Source organism: Lissotriton helveticus, chromosome 7 (assembly GCF_964261635.1).
Source record: "Lissotriton helveticus chromosome 7, aLisHel1.1, whole genome shotgun sequence".
NCBI classification, from domain to species: Eukaryota; Metazoa; Chordata; class Amphibia; order Caudata; family Salamandridae; genus Lissotriton; species Lissotriton helveticus.
This window is the reverse complement of record NC_136068.1, coordinates 1,547,888,621-1,547,905,717: the sequence shown is the minus strand read 5'-3', so window position 1 is coordinate 1,547,905,717 and position 17,097 is coordinate 1,547,888,621. Positions and strand designations below refer to the sequence as shown.

At 47.0% G+C, this 17,097-nt stretch overlaps 1 protein-coding gene across 1 annotated transcript in view; it reads left to right on the top strand.

Annotated features, from left to right (window-relative positions):
* EPS8L1 (EPS8 signaling adaptor L1) overlaps window positions 1-17,097 on the top strand; it is a 235,521-nt gene that overhangs the window by 65,618 nt on the left and 152,806 nt on the right. Inside the window, exons 2-3 of the mRNA XM_078655013.1 lie at window positions 74-159; window positions 11,355-11,398. Coding sequence (XP_078511139.1) covers window positions 107-159; window positions 11,355-11,398 — 97 coding nt within the window. The 5' untranslated portion in view covers window positions 74-106. The remainder of the gene's footprint in view (window positions 1-73; window positions 160-11,354; window positions 11,399-17,097) is intronic.

Genomic DNA, 17,097 nt, shown 5'->3' with positions numbered 1-17,097 from the left:
GAGACTGGTTGTAATATCCCTAAAGGTACATCGACAATTAAAGGATTTTTGCTCTTTCTCTTTTTGACTTCAGGGGCAGCACCTACCTTGAGGGACTTTAGACAGGATGCAGTCTCCAAAGCCATCCCCACTGCACTCTCCGATGCCATCACCTTCCGGGTAAGTTTGTATTCTGTATGGAGAAATAGGAAGGGTTCACCCTGTTTTCATGTTTATGGACACATCATGGTTATCTGCAGTCAACTAAAGACATCAGAGCTCTCCCTCTTGTTGGTTGGTGCCCGATTATCGGGTGGACAGAGTGGACTTCAAAGCCATAGTCCAAATCCAGTTTTATCCATAGTTTTCCATGTTCTATGATATTATTTCACTGAAACAACACAGTTAAAAAGTGAGATAAGGTTCTCACTCAAACACGTAAAGCCACGGAAACTTGACAGCAATGGTTACCACCGCACACAGCACACTTCTTAACTTGCGATGCCCACCATGTTGTTCCCTTGATAGCAGTTTTCCATGTTTCAGTACCTTTTGCAAATTGGTGTTTTGGCTTTGGGGGTCGGGCACGTTATAGCCTCCTGCCATCAGCCAACCCAGAGCTGAGCCCAGCAGTGGTTGGGAAGAGCAGCTGGCGAGTGGCACTCCTGCAGCCCAAACTTCTTGACTGATTTGCATCGAACTTGGCATGAATGTAGATCTTGACTCATAAAGTGAATGTTTGTAGTTTGCTGTAAATCTATTCAATAGTTTTTGAGATATAACCATTTAATAAAGGTGATAGGAGGGCTTCAAACACTTATTTTTTTTTATATATCTTGACAATCGAAAAGGCATTTGTTGATTTTCTTACAGCTTTAGCATGTTTCACCAAATATGCATGAGATTTTCAAAATCATCCCGATCCGTTAAAGTGAGAGCAGTTAAAATTGGGTGGGTAGCAAAAAATGTTGTGCTGGTAGCTTTGGCAATGTATGAAGAATACACACGTTTGGCAGCTGCTTAGAAACATTCGTTTTGTCTTGAAATGTCAAGTTTTGTGCCAATCTGTCAAGGAAGGTAACAATTTTAGGGGGCAAATCATATTTGCTAATAACTTTGGCAGTATTTGACTAATCTACATGAAATGTTGTAGGCAGTTAGCAAGGCATATCCACTGCAGGCATTTTGGATTTTGTGCAGATCCAATATGGGGATTAGTTAAATGGTAGGGAGTCAAAACTTTGATTTGCTTATACCTCTTGCACCATTTGGTGAGTCTGCATGAAATTTGTCCAAGACTAAGAATGTTTAGCTTACTTTTTGCATTCTTAATTTCACGCAGACGGGGGCACCTTAAAGGTGAGGGTCTGCATTTGCTGATACATTTGGCACTATTTTATGCATCTGCATGACATTGGGCAGAAATGTAGCAGATTTAGCTTCCTGTGGAATATCAAATTGTCAGCTGATCCATCATGGGGAGGTTGGGAAACATAAATGGGGCAGTGGCAATACAAGTTTCATTTGCTAATATCTTTGGTGCTGTTTGATGAATTTGCATGAGATTTGTTAGGCAGTTAGCAAATTAAACCCAGTACAACAATGTCAGGTTTCATGAAGTTCAGTATCAACAAAATTAAAACGTAGGGTCCAAATGCCAGGCTTTGCTACCAACTTCTACCTCGCACAGCCAAAGACCTTATGCAGAGAGGGTTGACAGCAACGAGGCTTGGCCACAGAGCCTGGGGCAGCTTTACCCTGCTGCTCCCAGATGAAAGTAATGTATAGTTGGGGTTGTGCATCCACAGTGTTTTGAGCAAAAGCCCTGCAGACAGCCTCGGCAACAGAGAGACAAAAGTCACGTGCAGAATGGGTGGCTGCAGTACATCATTAAAAATCCTGAAATACATTAAAAGAAACACAGGTAAATGTATGTTATGGATCAGTGAACACAGCACTGAAAAAGCCCTGAAATTTGTTAGTTGTGGTATTCACCGCACAATCCTCACCATAATTCATGCGTATTTGATAGACATCCTTTTTTCCTGTACCACTGCAAGGTGGTGTATCAAGCATAATGGCCGGTTTGGGTTATGATGTTGTCATGTACTTGTTGTGAACCCGCAGAAAGGATGCCCATCAACTACGTCTTGGCGGGGAAGCGCGTACTCGCTTGCACCTTACAGAGGGGTTGCCATTTGGTTCAGACTGCAAACCTGGGCACTGAAGGGCTTTTGTGATAATGGTGGTCTCGCTCAAGAGATGATTCCTTGGCAGTGTCCACCACATTGCAGGCGAGTGTGTAGCTTCCCTTGAAGTGTTGCTTGGCCAGCTGGTTTGATGCTGCCCAAGACACAGGCATCAAGATGACTTGAGGTCATTAGAAAGGAAGTCACAGGTGATCATGCCTTAGATCTTCCCCTGGCTTGGTGGGCGTGGTCAAACCTCCAATGGGTTATCACTGCCTATCTTCAGATGACGAGGACGCTACTAATTTAAGGGGAGCTCACTCAGGGCTAAGTATGGCTGCAACGTCCTTTCCCTTCCTCACTTTGTCTTCCTGTGGACTTCATGTTAAAAAAACCTAGACATTCACTAGAAAAATAACAATGATTAAAGTGTCGCTATAATAAGGAATCGTAATTATATCTTAATTCCCATTTTCAAAAAAACTTCTAAATTGACTGAAAGAAAAAAAGGCTAAAGTGACATTACTGTTAGGTATGATAATAAGATCTGATTGTGTTTGATAAAAAAAACCTTCAGTGATGTCATCAATGATGTCATTTGAGATGTCATCAGTGATGTCATTAATGATGTCATAGAATATATCATGTGTGATGTAACATGTGAGCTCAGCAGTGCATGGTGGCAGCACGAGTTATAATTTGCAGTGTTAACTATAACATGAATTTCTGTGGTTTTTTTGTTCACGTTACGTTGGCACTGAAACTAGCTATGAAGTCACTTTAACCTTTCTTTCAGTTAATATATAGGGATATGCAAAAAATAAATTCATGAAACTGGATCATTGAAATAAAAGAAGAGAAAATTTGCAGTGACTAAAAGGCATGCACATTGCGCAATGTGGTTATGTGCGCTAGGTGCAGGGCACATTTGGTTTGGGTTGGATAGGCTCAATACCTGGTCATGGGCCGGAAACTGCACTGAGAGGTCTCTTCAGCCATGCTCAATAGAGCCATGCAACGAGGTGCAGGCCCTCTGTCGAGAGCCTGTTGGTAATGAACAGAGTTGTTTGTTTAGTTGGGACGGGGGCTGAAGCGGGTCCTAAAGATAGGGTGTGGTGATCTTTGTTAATGAAAATATGAGAATGTTTGTGAGATTTGATTTACTGCAGCAATGGTGCAAATATATGTGATTTTCTTGCATAGATGTCAGTCAGGGGTCTCTAGGGGTCACAGCTGCAACCCTTGGCATGCCCTTTGTGACCCCGGGCACTGCCTTTGAGACCAGCCCATAGTTCAAATGGAAGGGGTTCCCACCTTCTGGATTACGATGCATGGTTTCCGGCGGGGATTTCCATGCCGGCCTTTCTTAATGGAAACCCTGTCGGAAAGCGTGTTTGGGGGCCCCTAGCTGAGCCCCCTTCTATTTTCGGACTCCGGTTGGGGGCCTAGGGGGCGCATAAGGGCCCCTTTGTTGATCCCTGCACACTGTGGCAGGCCTGCCACAGGGTGCAGGGATGAACACAAACTCCCATTCCTCTATGGGAGCTTGTATTAATGTCAATTTACAGCTGTAATACAAGCTCCCATAGAGGAATGGGAGGATGCGACCACACCATGTGTGATCGTGAGTAGGCAGCCAGAACCGCCAACCGGAGGTCGGTCAGTCCTGTTTCCGTGATGCGTCCACCCGACATCAAAATGCATTACATAATGTATTGCAGTCATCTCATTTTAAACAACAAGGTCACACATAAGCACATGGGGAGGAACTCGTCAGAAATTCAATTTTGGATCAAGTCCCTTTTTGAATGAAAATAAAATAACAGAAGAGAATGCAGAAATACATTATTCACCGGCCTTCAGATTTGGGTGCCACAGGCCTCTCTGGGGTTGTCTTCTTTACTTTTATATCTCTCGATTTCACACGCGTCTGGGCTTTATCTAATTGCAGCAAGATGTGCTTTCAGAGTTACAGGTGGTGTTACCAGGGCTGACTTGGCCGATGGTAATCCACAAACCAGGAGCCATTCCTGATTTTCTGGTTAGCTGCATGGAATTCACTCACATGTGGTGTATTTTATGTCCTAGTTTCAAGGGTTCCAATGAGCGGGAGGCTGGGAATTTCCAGTTATGGCTGCACCAACAAACGGGCGTTACAATGCATTGGCACTAGAATGGGGAATAACATAACCCTAGGAATACTGTGTACTTTCCGCATGTCATTCTCACGACTCCCCTGCCAGACGTCAAAACTCTGCAGCTCAAGCATCTGAGCCCTTTGTGTTCATAGCTCAGTGACGAGAGACAACTCTGTTGTGTCACGTCATTGAATATAATGTACGTGTTTCATTGGCTGTGGTTTTAATTTATTCTGGGCTTAGAATTATCACAATCGGCTACTACTCGGGTGGGGACACCAGCATGGCGACACAGCAAATATCACAAGACTGCACCCTGTCCCTGCCCGATGACCCTCTCCAGGGGGTCCATATTTCTCTAGTGCCGCACATGGTCATCAATGAACCTCCAAATGTGGACTCGCCAAGCAAGGGGGGTGTAACCAAGGGCTTAGTCAACCCCATTATGGAACTGTACATAATGGTATACAGCAAACAAGGGGGTATAACAAGCAGAAGCCTGGTTGCTGCAACCCCGGAGAGGCCATGGAAAAATGCCCATGGGGCTAAATAAAGCTGTGGTGAAAACAGAGAATAGCAGTACCCAAGTTAAGTGGAGGCCATCGAACTTGCCTACGGAAGGGTAAACAAGCCATGCGCAAGGACACCAAGCATGAGGGCTTGGTTCAACTCTATTCCAAAATCATATATATCTGAAGGGCTCAGTGAATTAGGCACGGTCTCTTTAGTGCTACATCGCAAGCTTTCCATGATAGGGCCAGGAAACACCTGCAGAGGAAGATCGGAATTGTCCAGCCAGAAGGTCTGGTAACCATGTCAAAGATAAATGGGGATTGTGTGGGTCTGGAGAAGCCGTTGAAATTTCTTGCAGGAGGATAAACAGCTCCATGCGCAAAATTCATGGAACCGAGGGGATTCTGGATTTATCAGACTCGGCTCTTGCATGACATGACCAGGGGATGTTTTGATGTGGATGGGGATCCATTTGTCTAGCTGTGCTTGAACCTGTTTCTGTTGGACCTGGGTGATGCCCTAGAATTATCAGGGTGTAAGTAAGAATGCCTGCCTTGGTGGGGGCCCTGGGTATAATGGTTGAAACACCCAGAGCTGTGGTGGAGTTACAGAGCGATCCAGAGGCTGAATGGTACATAGGGGTACCCTCTTCAGGACCAGAAGAAGGGTGCAAATGCCAAATAGCCCCAGGAAATTCTTACAGCAGGACCCTGGAGGAACGACGGCGCCCCCTAAGTCCTTTGGGCGGTTGTAAACCTGAGCAACCAGGGGTTGCCTGGATATGCTCTGCCCCCTCAAGGGGCGTGAGTAAATGGGTGGACTGGTGGTCCACAGGATGTAAGGGTAATCCTCCAAAATGGTTAGCACCGATTGGTTATGCCACGGTGCAATTTGGCTCATCAGGTGGGCAGGCAGCAGAGGGGCTACCTGTCCTTGGATCGCCCGTAAGTTGACCCACCATGTTGGCATATTTCATATGCAAAATAAACCTGCAGCAATGTTTTCAACAACCAATGTGTCTTGTGTTCTTTATTATGGTATTGCTGTGTTTGTTGGTTGGGTGTGTTGCCGATATTGGCACTATGGAAGATTGGGCCTCGCTTTTCTGTATTCTCAGGCCTTCAATAACAAATACACTGTCCTAATTTTCTTTAAAGTTTATTCTCCTCGAATTTACAGCTTCATTGCGAGTTAAGAGCGTGGTAATTGTGCATGCTTTGCCATTCAAAGATGCACCAAACTCAATGACCAGTGTTAGCCTGCACAATAAGCACCCAGTATTTCCTGACGTAAATCATCCCTCGAAGAGCTCAGCTGACGTGCGCTTGTTATTATGATTATGCTCCAGGCTCCCCAGTGAGTATTTTGAGTAGTGTGTTGAATGAGTACTGACTGAGCCCTAATTATGAATGACGGAGGAGGACCCTTGCAGTGCACAGATACGAATTCCGATTCCTATATGCAGGGCTTTAAGTGGAATGAAAAAACAGGGGTGGGGTCTCTCAAAGGGGCGTGGCCAATGTAATTAAGGGCGTGGGTTAAAACACGTAAGCTAAAACTTGTTTTTTGCGGTTTCTGTCATTGCATCCAAATATATGATCCAACAAGTAACATCTTACCTACAACAATTCAGTGCTATTAGCGTTGTCAACAGTTGTTAGTTGCATAAGATAAATAAGTAGCAACTATGTCTTGTATACAATATTGAAAAAGCTTCAATTTAAAGCCCTGGTGACACCACCACAATGTTGCTGCTCCTGAGTTTCAAAAAGAGAAGGGAAATCCAGAGAGAAAAGGACCATCTTTAAAGGATTTTGCTTACCCTACAACACTCTCCAGTCATGACCTCATGCCGTAACTTCTCCACTAGTGCTGTCACTGCAATCTGGAAAAAAACGGAGCACCTGTGCCAGGGCACAAAACAGAGCCTGATAGAGACCCGTTTGGAGGCCCCCTTTAAAAAACTGCAGGTGCTCAGCACCAGTGAGACCTGGCCCACTTAAAGCCCTGCCCAAATGTATTCTTCCTTCCTGGTTCTTTTAGCAGGCTAAATACTCAAGTGAAAATAACGGCGAGGTATGGTGTTCTTGTGTAACTTGTAATTCCCATAGAGCCGCCAACAAATGTGACGGCCACTCAAAAGGTGGGCCAAAGGGCGTGAGTGACAGCCCAGGCTCCAATCCAGCTGAAGCTGAAGCCTCTGTGGTTTCTTCTACGGTGCGTCTTACCAAAGCATTGCAATGTCCGCAGCCCCTATGCATCAGCTTCATATGTTAATTAGATGCAACCAAGATGGCGGCGGTTTGGCTCGATATGGTCGAAGTGGAGCCACATATGACACAAAGTTTCTTGCCTTACTCCTGATGGCTCTGGGGCCTGCCAGCAGTTTCAATGTGTTGGGTGTTACCTTCAGAGTAAAAAATGTCCCCTCTTGTTATCATTTTAACTGAGCCAATTGCTGACCGTCACTTTCTGGAGTGAATCTAACGTGGACCAAATAAGTGAGAGCTCCACGTAGAAGAGATGAGGAGCTTGGGAAAAACAGGAGTAACATATGTGTTGTTATAGAACATCCCCCACGTCAGAGATAGAGCTGAGGCTGCACGTAGGTATTAAAAAACATAGTAGTAGGAAAAAGCATGAACCCTGGAGGACTCCAGAGACTCCAGGGTCCTGTCGAACTACATCTCACCAGACAAAATCTGGAGAACCGGTGGTCGTCTTTATCTCCAGCCCTGGGCAGTTGTTACTGTTCATATGGCGTAAGCATTGAAGCTGTGTAGCTCACATGGGAGACAATGAGGCAGCGTTATCCTGTGGACGGTGGATCTCAGGTCTCGGCTGTCTCTAGGTTGGATCCAGGACACATTTATTTCATACATGTAAAGTTTTTAAGTGAATAAAGGCCCCAAACACAATGCCTTAACTGTATCCAATATGCTATGATATGTCTGCCCATTGACATTAGCAGCCATAATTACAAGGAGGAAACGCCTCAGTGGGTTTGAGCCAAGGAAACTGAGAAGCAACTGAATAGATTACAAATCTCCAATATCCTCCAATCCTCCACCCAACAATTAAGTGAAAGTCGCAGCCCACAAAGGTGACCATCAGACGGACGGGGTTTAAAACCAAAGTCCCACTGTCCAGTAAGGAAATGGGGGTCGGCAACAGATCCAAAAGGTCTCAAATGTCCCTCTTCTAACAGGGGTGCTGCACATTCTGATGAAAGGGGCATGGCCCCCAATGCACCAGAGTTCAAGAGCCTGTATTGATTAAGCAGCTGGTCCAATTATTCAGGAGGTGGGAGGAGTCATAGAATGGGGCGTGCCCTTTCCAACCAATGGTTTTTCCACAAACTGGAACTGATAGTAAGGATCCAAATGTTTCTTGTAAACGTAATTGCTTTAGAATGGAGATGGGTCAGTTAGGTTTAGAATCATCGAGACCCGACACACACGACATAACACATCAGTCGAAAGGCAAACATCTCTCAAGCCCCTTCCCACTGGGAATTGGGCACAACGGGTCCAAGTTAGAGGGGCCAAGAACAGAGCAGGTTAAAACTAGCCGCAATCCTGGATGCTCATATGGCCATTAGTGTGCTCAGGGCTAGCTGGGCCGCAGGAGTCCCGCAGCTCCTGAATGGCAGCCTTTCTCAAGGCTTCCCCAAGGAAGGGTTTCAAGGAGATGAGCATTGCTCCTTGTGCTGTGATCATCGCTGCACCTTTCCTCCATGGCAGTCCACAGATGTTCTTCTTATAGAGACGGCAGAAGAGCAGTGCAGCTCGAGTGTCATGGGATTGGTCACAGCCTTGCAGGGAAACAGTCCCTGCTCTTTTAGTCCTGGCCACCCAGCTTCTCAAAGTAGTGCTGTAGAGATCATTTTTTAAAGTCCAAAGCCAATACAGGTTACTGGTGCTTGAGGCCAGCTCAAATACACTTCAAATCATAGCTTTGATCAATTCGCACTGGGCAGATCTTACAGGGCATTTCCACATTGAATGGGAGAGGCCAGCATCAAATGCTCAAGGGAGCATATATTACAGGAAAGAAAGGCTGGGAGGTCTAAGCGATGTCTTTGCTGTTCGCACACCGCTCCCAGCTCAACACAAACTCGAAGGCCACAGGTGGCCGAATGGATTTGTATTGATCCCTCACCGCTCGGATATCTAGATCAAGGGAAAGCTATCTTCAAGAATACCTAAAATCAGATTTACCTAGGGCGTCCGACCGATTGAGGTCAGTCCTGTTTTTCCAGACGGGCCTCTGAGCTCGATGTAAATTATATCCCAAAATCAGATATGGATAACAGTTCATCTGAGGTCAGGGGGTTAGTCTGGTTTAGGTCGATCTTCTTTTTCAAGCCAGGGTTAGGAGCTGGATGTAGATTACAGCCTGAAACCAGATAAGGATAACAGTTCATCTGAGGTCAGGGGTTAGACAGTTAAGGTCAATTTTATTTTTCCAGGCTGGACTCTGGGCTGATTGTAGATTACGGCCTGAAACCAGGTTAAGAATGAAAGTGCATCTAAGGTCAGGGGGTTAGGCCAGGTAAGGTTAATTTTATTTTTCCAGACAGGACTCTAGGCTGGACGTAGATTAAAGCCTGAAACCAGATTAGGATAAAAGTGCATCCAAGGCCCTCATTGCGAGTTGGCCATTAAATCCCAATATGTTCGGTAGCTCCTCTTACTGCACATATCAGAATTATGAGCATTGCAATCATAATTGCAGGGAAAAATATGCCTGGTAAATACCAGGATAGGCGGATTTTGGTGCAGCAAGCACCAAAATCCATGTTATTCCCCATTGTAGGGGAAACACGTATAATTAAAAGAGTTCAACCCCCAACTTCTAATGGAGGCCATTGTCTCTGAGGTGCAGCCCCAAGGGTTGCTCCAATAACAGGGATGTCAAAATGTCCTTACCCTGGTGCAGACAGCCATCAGTATTTGCTGGATGGAATGTGTCTTTGGCACTGACACCATTCATACTGCATATTGTCTCCATGCACACTAGACAAACACAAAACAAAGGTGCTTGGGGGGTCTTAGTGTTGGTAGAGGGCACTTAGACACCGCTTCCAGGTCAAAGGGCTTGTGCCTCTGCCCAGAATCAGATACCACCCACTCTTGGCCTTGCTATAGCCTAGTGACAGCACAGGAGTTACGCAACACTCACTAAGTGTGGAGGCACATTTTGGGTGCACCTCCAGGCCAGCAACATTAGGTACCCTGATGTGGAACAAATATGTTATTATGGAGCGTTCCCCAGGGAGCTTTAGATTCGAGTCAACTGTTAAGGAAAATCACAGAAACCACCAAATGGAGGCTGGACGTCCCTCACAGTAATCTGTTATTCAAGACATAACCAAAGGTTTGGGTAGAATCCGGCAGCCTCACCATCTATCTCATCACTTGCAAAGAGCAGGAGATGGTGGGCAGTGGTGTCAAACACAGCCATGTAAACCCACAAATTATTCGTCCTGAATCACTTTATTTTTTATTTTTACTATGCACTATAACTAGAAACACCACCATATAGGGTTCTCGCTGTTGTTGGGGGAAAAACACTACCTATTACTTAATGTTTTAAGATTCTGGAAGAGACAAGAGCTGCCACAGAAATAGGATTCGTCTAAAATCTTGCATATTCTGTCTCTGGCATGGCAATTCCGCCTCTGTTTGCTTTAATAATACTTTAGGAACCGTTTAAATAGCTCTAAAATCCATTTAAAGTGATCTATTTGTGTAATTTTAGTTTTAAGTTAATATTTCAATGGGAGTGGTGAGGGCGGGATTTTAGGCTTGCACTGATTTTCCCAAAGTTTTTGGGCCGTGATGTAAAAACACCGGGCATGTCAGTTAAATACTGGCTAGGGGGCAACCACAATATCACGGAGTAAGTTAGGGCACAGGTGGACACCACAGAGGCAAGATTGATTGCCCCTAGACCACTTTTTTGCCTTTCCAATGTATTTTTATATAGGGTCAGGAACGGGTAGCTGTGCCGGAAGGGACTATGGATTGTTGGTCAGTCCGGGCATCCCTCAGAGCCCATGTTGTTGCACTCCCTTATGCTCATTGGTTAGGAGTTAGAATATAAAATTTTTAAACTTAACCTGCCCGTATATTGACTCTGCCTTATTGACTACCACTATATCGTCAAGGTAGGCAGATATGATGTTGGACGAGGAAATATATACTCCTGTATATATGCTTGCCTTGATGATATAGTAGTAGTCGATATATGGGCATGTCGATAATATCGACCGCGATATTATGACGCGCACCCACGCTCATCACGTCCTCAGTGTCCTGCTGTACCCTTTGTGGCCCTCGTAACGCCCTCCATAGCACCATCCACAGTGGCCCCAGCATTGGCTTTATCAGAGCCCCCTGCAGAGTCTTCACAGTGATGCTCCCCACTGGTCCCTCACCCACATATCTAGTGCACACAGCGCCCCCTAGTGGCCTCTTTTAAGTGCCTAATTCAACTTCTGACTTATTCTCTTAATTTTTTTTCTCAACAGCTCAACGAACGGATTGGGAAAGCCCAGCGCCAAGTCCATCTATGGTGAGTCTCTATGCACAGTGTCTGTGTAGTACTGTTGACCTCTAGAAGCTAACTGCTGACCTTGAATCCCGACTTTGGCACTTTACTACATTATTGTGCGAGTTTGGGCAGCACACTTATTTACTTTTTCCTAACCTTGAAAATGCGTGCACTTGTGTAATGTAAAACAGTAAAGAAACTCTGCAAACTCAACTGAACAGGCTGGTGCCCATTGCTCTGGCACCTGCAAGCTAGTCTCAGCCGGAACCACCGCTCTGATCCGTGCACAGCAGCAAACATTTCAGCCACGTCTCCCTCAGTATAAACCTTCTCTTTAAAGTATCCTCTGCTCCTTGGAGCCCACAAAGTAAAATACCCAGGGACGGGGGTTTGTGACCCAGAATGCCGTGTATATGGAGAGGCCTGAGCAATATGTAATGTGGATAGAATGAAGTGCAGAGTTAGTGTTTCTGAGGCACCGGTCTACTGGCAAAGGGGGGAAGAAGGGGTCCTACCACACAGACCAGAATGCACAGAGAAGGTTCTAAAACACTTGTGTATATAGGGGAGGGAGGCCGGCTGTTGTTACACCCTAAAAAACAGACCTGTAGAATAATGTGTACTCTGAAGCAGGTTTATCATTGGGAGAGGCACAATGAAGCTCATCGACCCTATTGTGCCCCCACAGCTTAACGGTTATTTATTTGTGTGTGTGTTGTGTTTGTGTGTGTGTGTGTTGTGTTTGTGTGTGTGTGTGTGTGTATATATTTTAAGTTGTTGAGTAGGACTCAACAACGATGAGGAGATGTGCTTCAATCTGTAACGAAGGGTTCAATCCTCCATAGCCATGTGTATACACATACGATGTTATTTGGTGAGAACTATAGGGAAAAACTATATTAAAATATATATATGAACCGCATGTACTCTTAAGTGACACTCTTGCCCATTCAGGTCTTGGGATACATGGGAGATACTATTGATAATATTTTTGAACACATATGAGCATAATTGGAAACACTTTTCAAGCGAAAATCATATACAATGAATGTTATAATAATTGGATCTAAATATTGATCTTTAGTGTTTGTTCATTAATTTCTATTCTCCCTGATTTTCTTGTTTTTAATCTATTTTATAACACATTATTGCACATTGGTGATATCACTATTGAATGTTTGAAAGACGTTGAAAGATGGCCGCCATGAATTCTAGCTATTTGATTGTTGCAAGTCCATCTTCTATTCACATGAAGGACAGGTGATGAACTGTTGTATGAAATATCTGTGTGTTTGCACAGTAAAACTGACATTGAAAAAGTTGCAAGGCGAAACGCGTCTGTCAGTGCAGGGGGGTCTGCACAATAAATGCACTTTGCTTAAACTTATTCCTGTGTGTTATCTCTATTATGGCGTCGGAAGGGTTTGCCCCTGTGATTCTTGTTGTCAGCGGTTCACCCCTGCAGGAGTTTGAGTACTCGGGGCATAACGGAGCAGCGGCAGGACCTTCTCTCTCTCTCTCTCTCTCTCTATATATATATATATATATTTCGGACCATCGCCCATGGGCGTCAGTTTATGAAATCATAAACTCTAGTGTTTCGTAGAGAAGCAGCCGTGATCAAGGCCTTCCTGGGGCCGAAACGCATCATGGCAGCAGTGCTGGGTTAAGAAAATAAACGAACTAGCACTAAAACCTGGGTCCGTACCCTCCTCATATATATATATATATATATATATATATATATATATATATATATATATATATATATATATATATATATATATATAGAGTTAGGACCAGCGCCCATGGGCGTCAGTTTATGACATCATAAACTCTAGTGTTTCGTACAGAAGCAGCCGTTTGAAAACACAGGGTCCTAAACAAAAAAGGGGAGAAAGTGTTTTTATCCCACAGGGTTCTGTTATGTGTGTGTTTTATCAAAAAGAAGTAATTTTGAATTTCAGGACAAAGTCAAACGATTTTTCCACATGGCAGAAGAGATATTCTACAAGGATCCACAGTATCAGAGAAGACAACTTTGTAGACTATTTTAGGATTTTTTAAATGTGATTCTTAATTATGTTAGAGTAGCTGTTTCCTAATGGATAGAGGAAGGGAGTATCAGAGTTTCAGTGAGACTCGGAAAAAGCTTGCTTTAGGGTCCTGTCTTCAAGGGTAATACATACAGTTAGGCCCAGAAACATTTGCACCCATTTTCACCATGGTTGGGGAGAGAATTAGTCACATTCACTAATTAGAATACCAAAAACCTGTGAACAAGTCTACCTGCCCTGTTCTACTCCTGTAGCCTGCATTTCGTCTCTGGCACCAGGTTGTGTTGAGTAAACCTTGCTGAACATTAAACAGAGGAGTGCCCAGCTCTGTGGCTGCCACGGCCCACAGCAGCCAGAGCCTGCCGGTTCACGGCCTTCACGAGAGCTTCATGTGAGACCGCAGGGTGTGTTCACTGCCTTCACGAGAGCTCCATGTGAGACCGCAGGGTGCGTTCACTGCCTTCACGAGAGCTCCATGTGAGACCGCAGGGTGCGTTCACTGCCTTCACGAGAGCTCCATGTGAGACCACAGGGTATGTTCACTGCCTTCACGAGAGCTCCATGTGAGACCGCAGGGTATGTTCACTGCCTTCACGAGAGCTCCATGTGAGATCACAGGGTGCGTTCACTGCTTTCACGAGAGCTCCATGTGAGATCACAGGGTGCGTTCACTGCTTTCACGAGAGCTCCATGTGAGACTGCAGGGTGCGTTCACTGCCTTCACGAGAGCTCCATGTGAGACCACAGGGTATGTTCACTGCCTTCACGAGAGCTCCATGTGAGACCGCAGGGTATGTTCACTGCCTTCACGAGAGCTCCATGTGAGACCACAGGGTGCGTTCACTGCTTTCACGAGAGCTCCATGTGAGACTGCAGGGTGCGTTCACTGCCTTCACGAGAGCTCCATGTGAGACCGCAGGGTGTGTTCACTGCCTTCACGAGAGCTCCATGTGAGACTGCAGGGTGCGTTCACTGCCTTCACGAGAGCTCCATGTGAGACCTTCACGAGAGCTCCATGTGAGACCGCAGGGTGCGTTCACTGCCTTCACGAGAGCTCCATGTGAGACCACAGGGTATGTTCACTGCCTTCACGAGAGCTCCATGTGAGACACAGGGTATGTTCACTGCCTTCACGAGAGCTCCATGTGAGATCGCAGGGTGCGTTCACTGCCTTCATGAGAGCTCCATGTGAGACCTTCAAGAGAGCTCCATGTGAGACCGCAGGGTGCGTTCACTGCCTTCACGAGAGCTCCATGTGAGAGCACAGGGTGCGTTCACTGCCTTCACGAGAGCTCCATGTGAGACCGCAGGGTGCGTTCACTGCCTTCACGAGAGCGCCATGTGAGACCGCAGGGTGCCTTCACTGCCTTCACGAGAGCTCCATGTGAGACCACAGGGTGCGTTCACTGCCTTCACGAGAGCTCCATGTGAGACCGCAGGGTGCGTTCACTGCCTTCATGAGAGCTCCATGTGAGGCTACAGGGTGGGTTCATTGCATTCACAAGAGCTCCATGTGAGATCGCAGGGTGCGTTCACTGCCTTCATGAGAGCTCCATGTGAGACCTTCACGAGAGCTCCATGTGAGACCACAGGGTGCGTTCACTGCCTTCACGAGAGCTCCATGTGAGACCGCAGGGTGCGTTCACTGCCTTCACGAGAGCTCCATGTGAGACCGCAGGGTGCGTTCACTGCCTTCACGAGAGCTCCATGTGAGACCTCAGGGTGCGTTCACTACCTTCACGAGAGCTCCATGTGAGACCTCAGGGTGCGTTCACTACCTTCACGAGAGCTCCATGTGAGACCGCAGGGTACGTTCACTGCCTTCACGAGAGCTCCATGTGAGACCACAGAGTATGTTCACTGCCTTCACGAGAGCGCCATGTGAGACCGCAGGGTATGTTCACTGCCTTCACGAGAGCGCCATGTGAGACCGCAAGGTGCCTTCACTGCCTTCACGAGAGCTCCATGTGAGACCACAGGGTGCGTTCACTGCCTTCACGAGAGCTCCATGTGAGACCGCAGGGTGCGTTCACTGCCTTCATGAGAGCTCCATGTGAGGCTACAGGGTGGGTTCATTGCATTCACAAGAGCTCCATGTGAGATCGCAGGGTGCGTTCACTGCCTTCATGAGAGCTCCATGTGAGACCTTCAAGAGAGCTCCATGTGAGACCGCAGGGTGCGTTCACTGCCTTCATGAGAGCTCCATGTGAGACCACAGGGTGCGTTCACTGCCTTCACGAGAGCTCCATGTGAGACCGCAGGGTGCGTTCACTGCCTTCACGAGAGCGCCATGTGAGACCGCAGGGTGCCTTCACTGCCTTCACGAGAGCTCCATGTGAGACCACAGGGTGCGTTCACTGCCTTCACGAGAGCTCCATGTGAGACCGCAGGGTGCGTTCAATGCCTTCATGAGAGCTCCATGTGAGGCTACAGGGTGGGTTCATTGCATTCACAAGAGCTCCATGTGAGATCGCAGGGTGCGTTCACTGCCTTCATGAGAGCTCCATGTGAGACCTTCACGAGAGCTCCATGTGAGACCACAGGGTGCGTTCACTGCCTTCACGAGAGCTCCATGTGAGACCGCAGGGTGCGTTCACTGCCTTCACGAGAGCTCCATGTGAGACCGCAGGGTGCGTTCACTGCCTTCAAGAGAGCTCCATGTGAGACCTCAGGGTGCGTTCACTACCTTCACGAGAGCTCCATGTGAGACCTCAGGGTGCGTTCACTACCTTCACGAGAGCTCCATGTGAGACCGCAGGGTACGTTCACTGCCTTCACGAGAGCTCCATGTGAGACCACAGAGTATGTTCACTGCCTTCACGAGAGCTCCATGTGAGACCGCAGGGTGCGTTCACTGCCTTCATGAGAGCTCCATGTGAGGCTGCAGGGTGTGTTCACTGCCTTCACGAGAGCTCCATGTGAGACCTCAGGGTGCGTTCACTGCCTTTACGAGAGCGCCATGTGAGACCACAGGGTATGTTCACTGCCTTCACGAGAGCTCCATGTGAGACCACAGGGTATGTTCACTGCCTTCACGTGAGCTCCATGTGAGACCGCAGGGTGCCTTCACTGCCTTCACGAGAGCTCCATGTGAGACCGCAGGGTGCGTTCACTTACTTCAGAAGAGCTCCATGTGAGACCGCAGGGTGCGTTCACTGCCTTCACGAGAGCTCCATGTGAGACCACAGGGTGCGTTCACTTACTTCACGAGAGCTCCATGTGAGACAGCAGGGTGCGTTCACTGCCTTCACGAGAGCTCCATGTGAGACCACAGGGTACGTTCACTGCCTTCACGAGAGCTCCATGTGAGACCACAGGGTACGTTCACTGCCTTCACGAGAGCTCCATGTGAGACCGCAGGGTGCGTTCACTTACTTCAGGAGAGCTCCATGTGAGACCGCAGGGTGCGTTCACTGCCTTCACGAGAGCTCCATGTGAGACCACAGGGTGCGTTCACTTACTTCACGAGAGCTCCATGTGAGACAGCAGGGTGCGTTCACTGCCTTCACGAGAGCTCCATGTGAGACCACAGGGTACGTTCACTGCCTTCACGAGAGCTCCATGTGAGACCACAGGGTACGTTCACTGCCTTCACGAGAGCTCCATGTGAGACCGCAGGGTGCGTTCACTGCCTGCACGAGAGCTCCATGTGAGACCACAGGG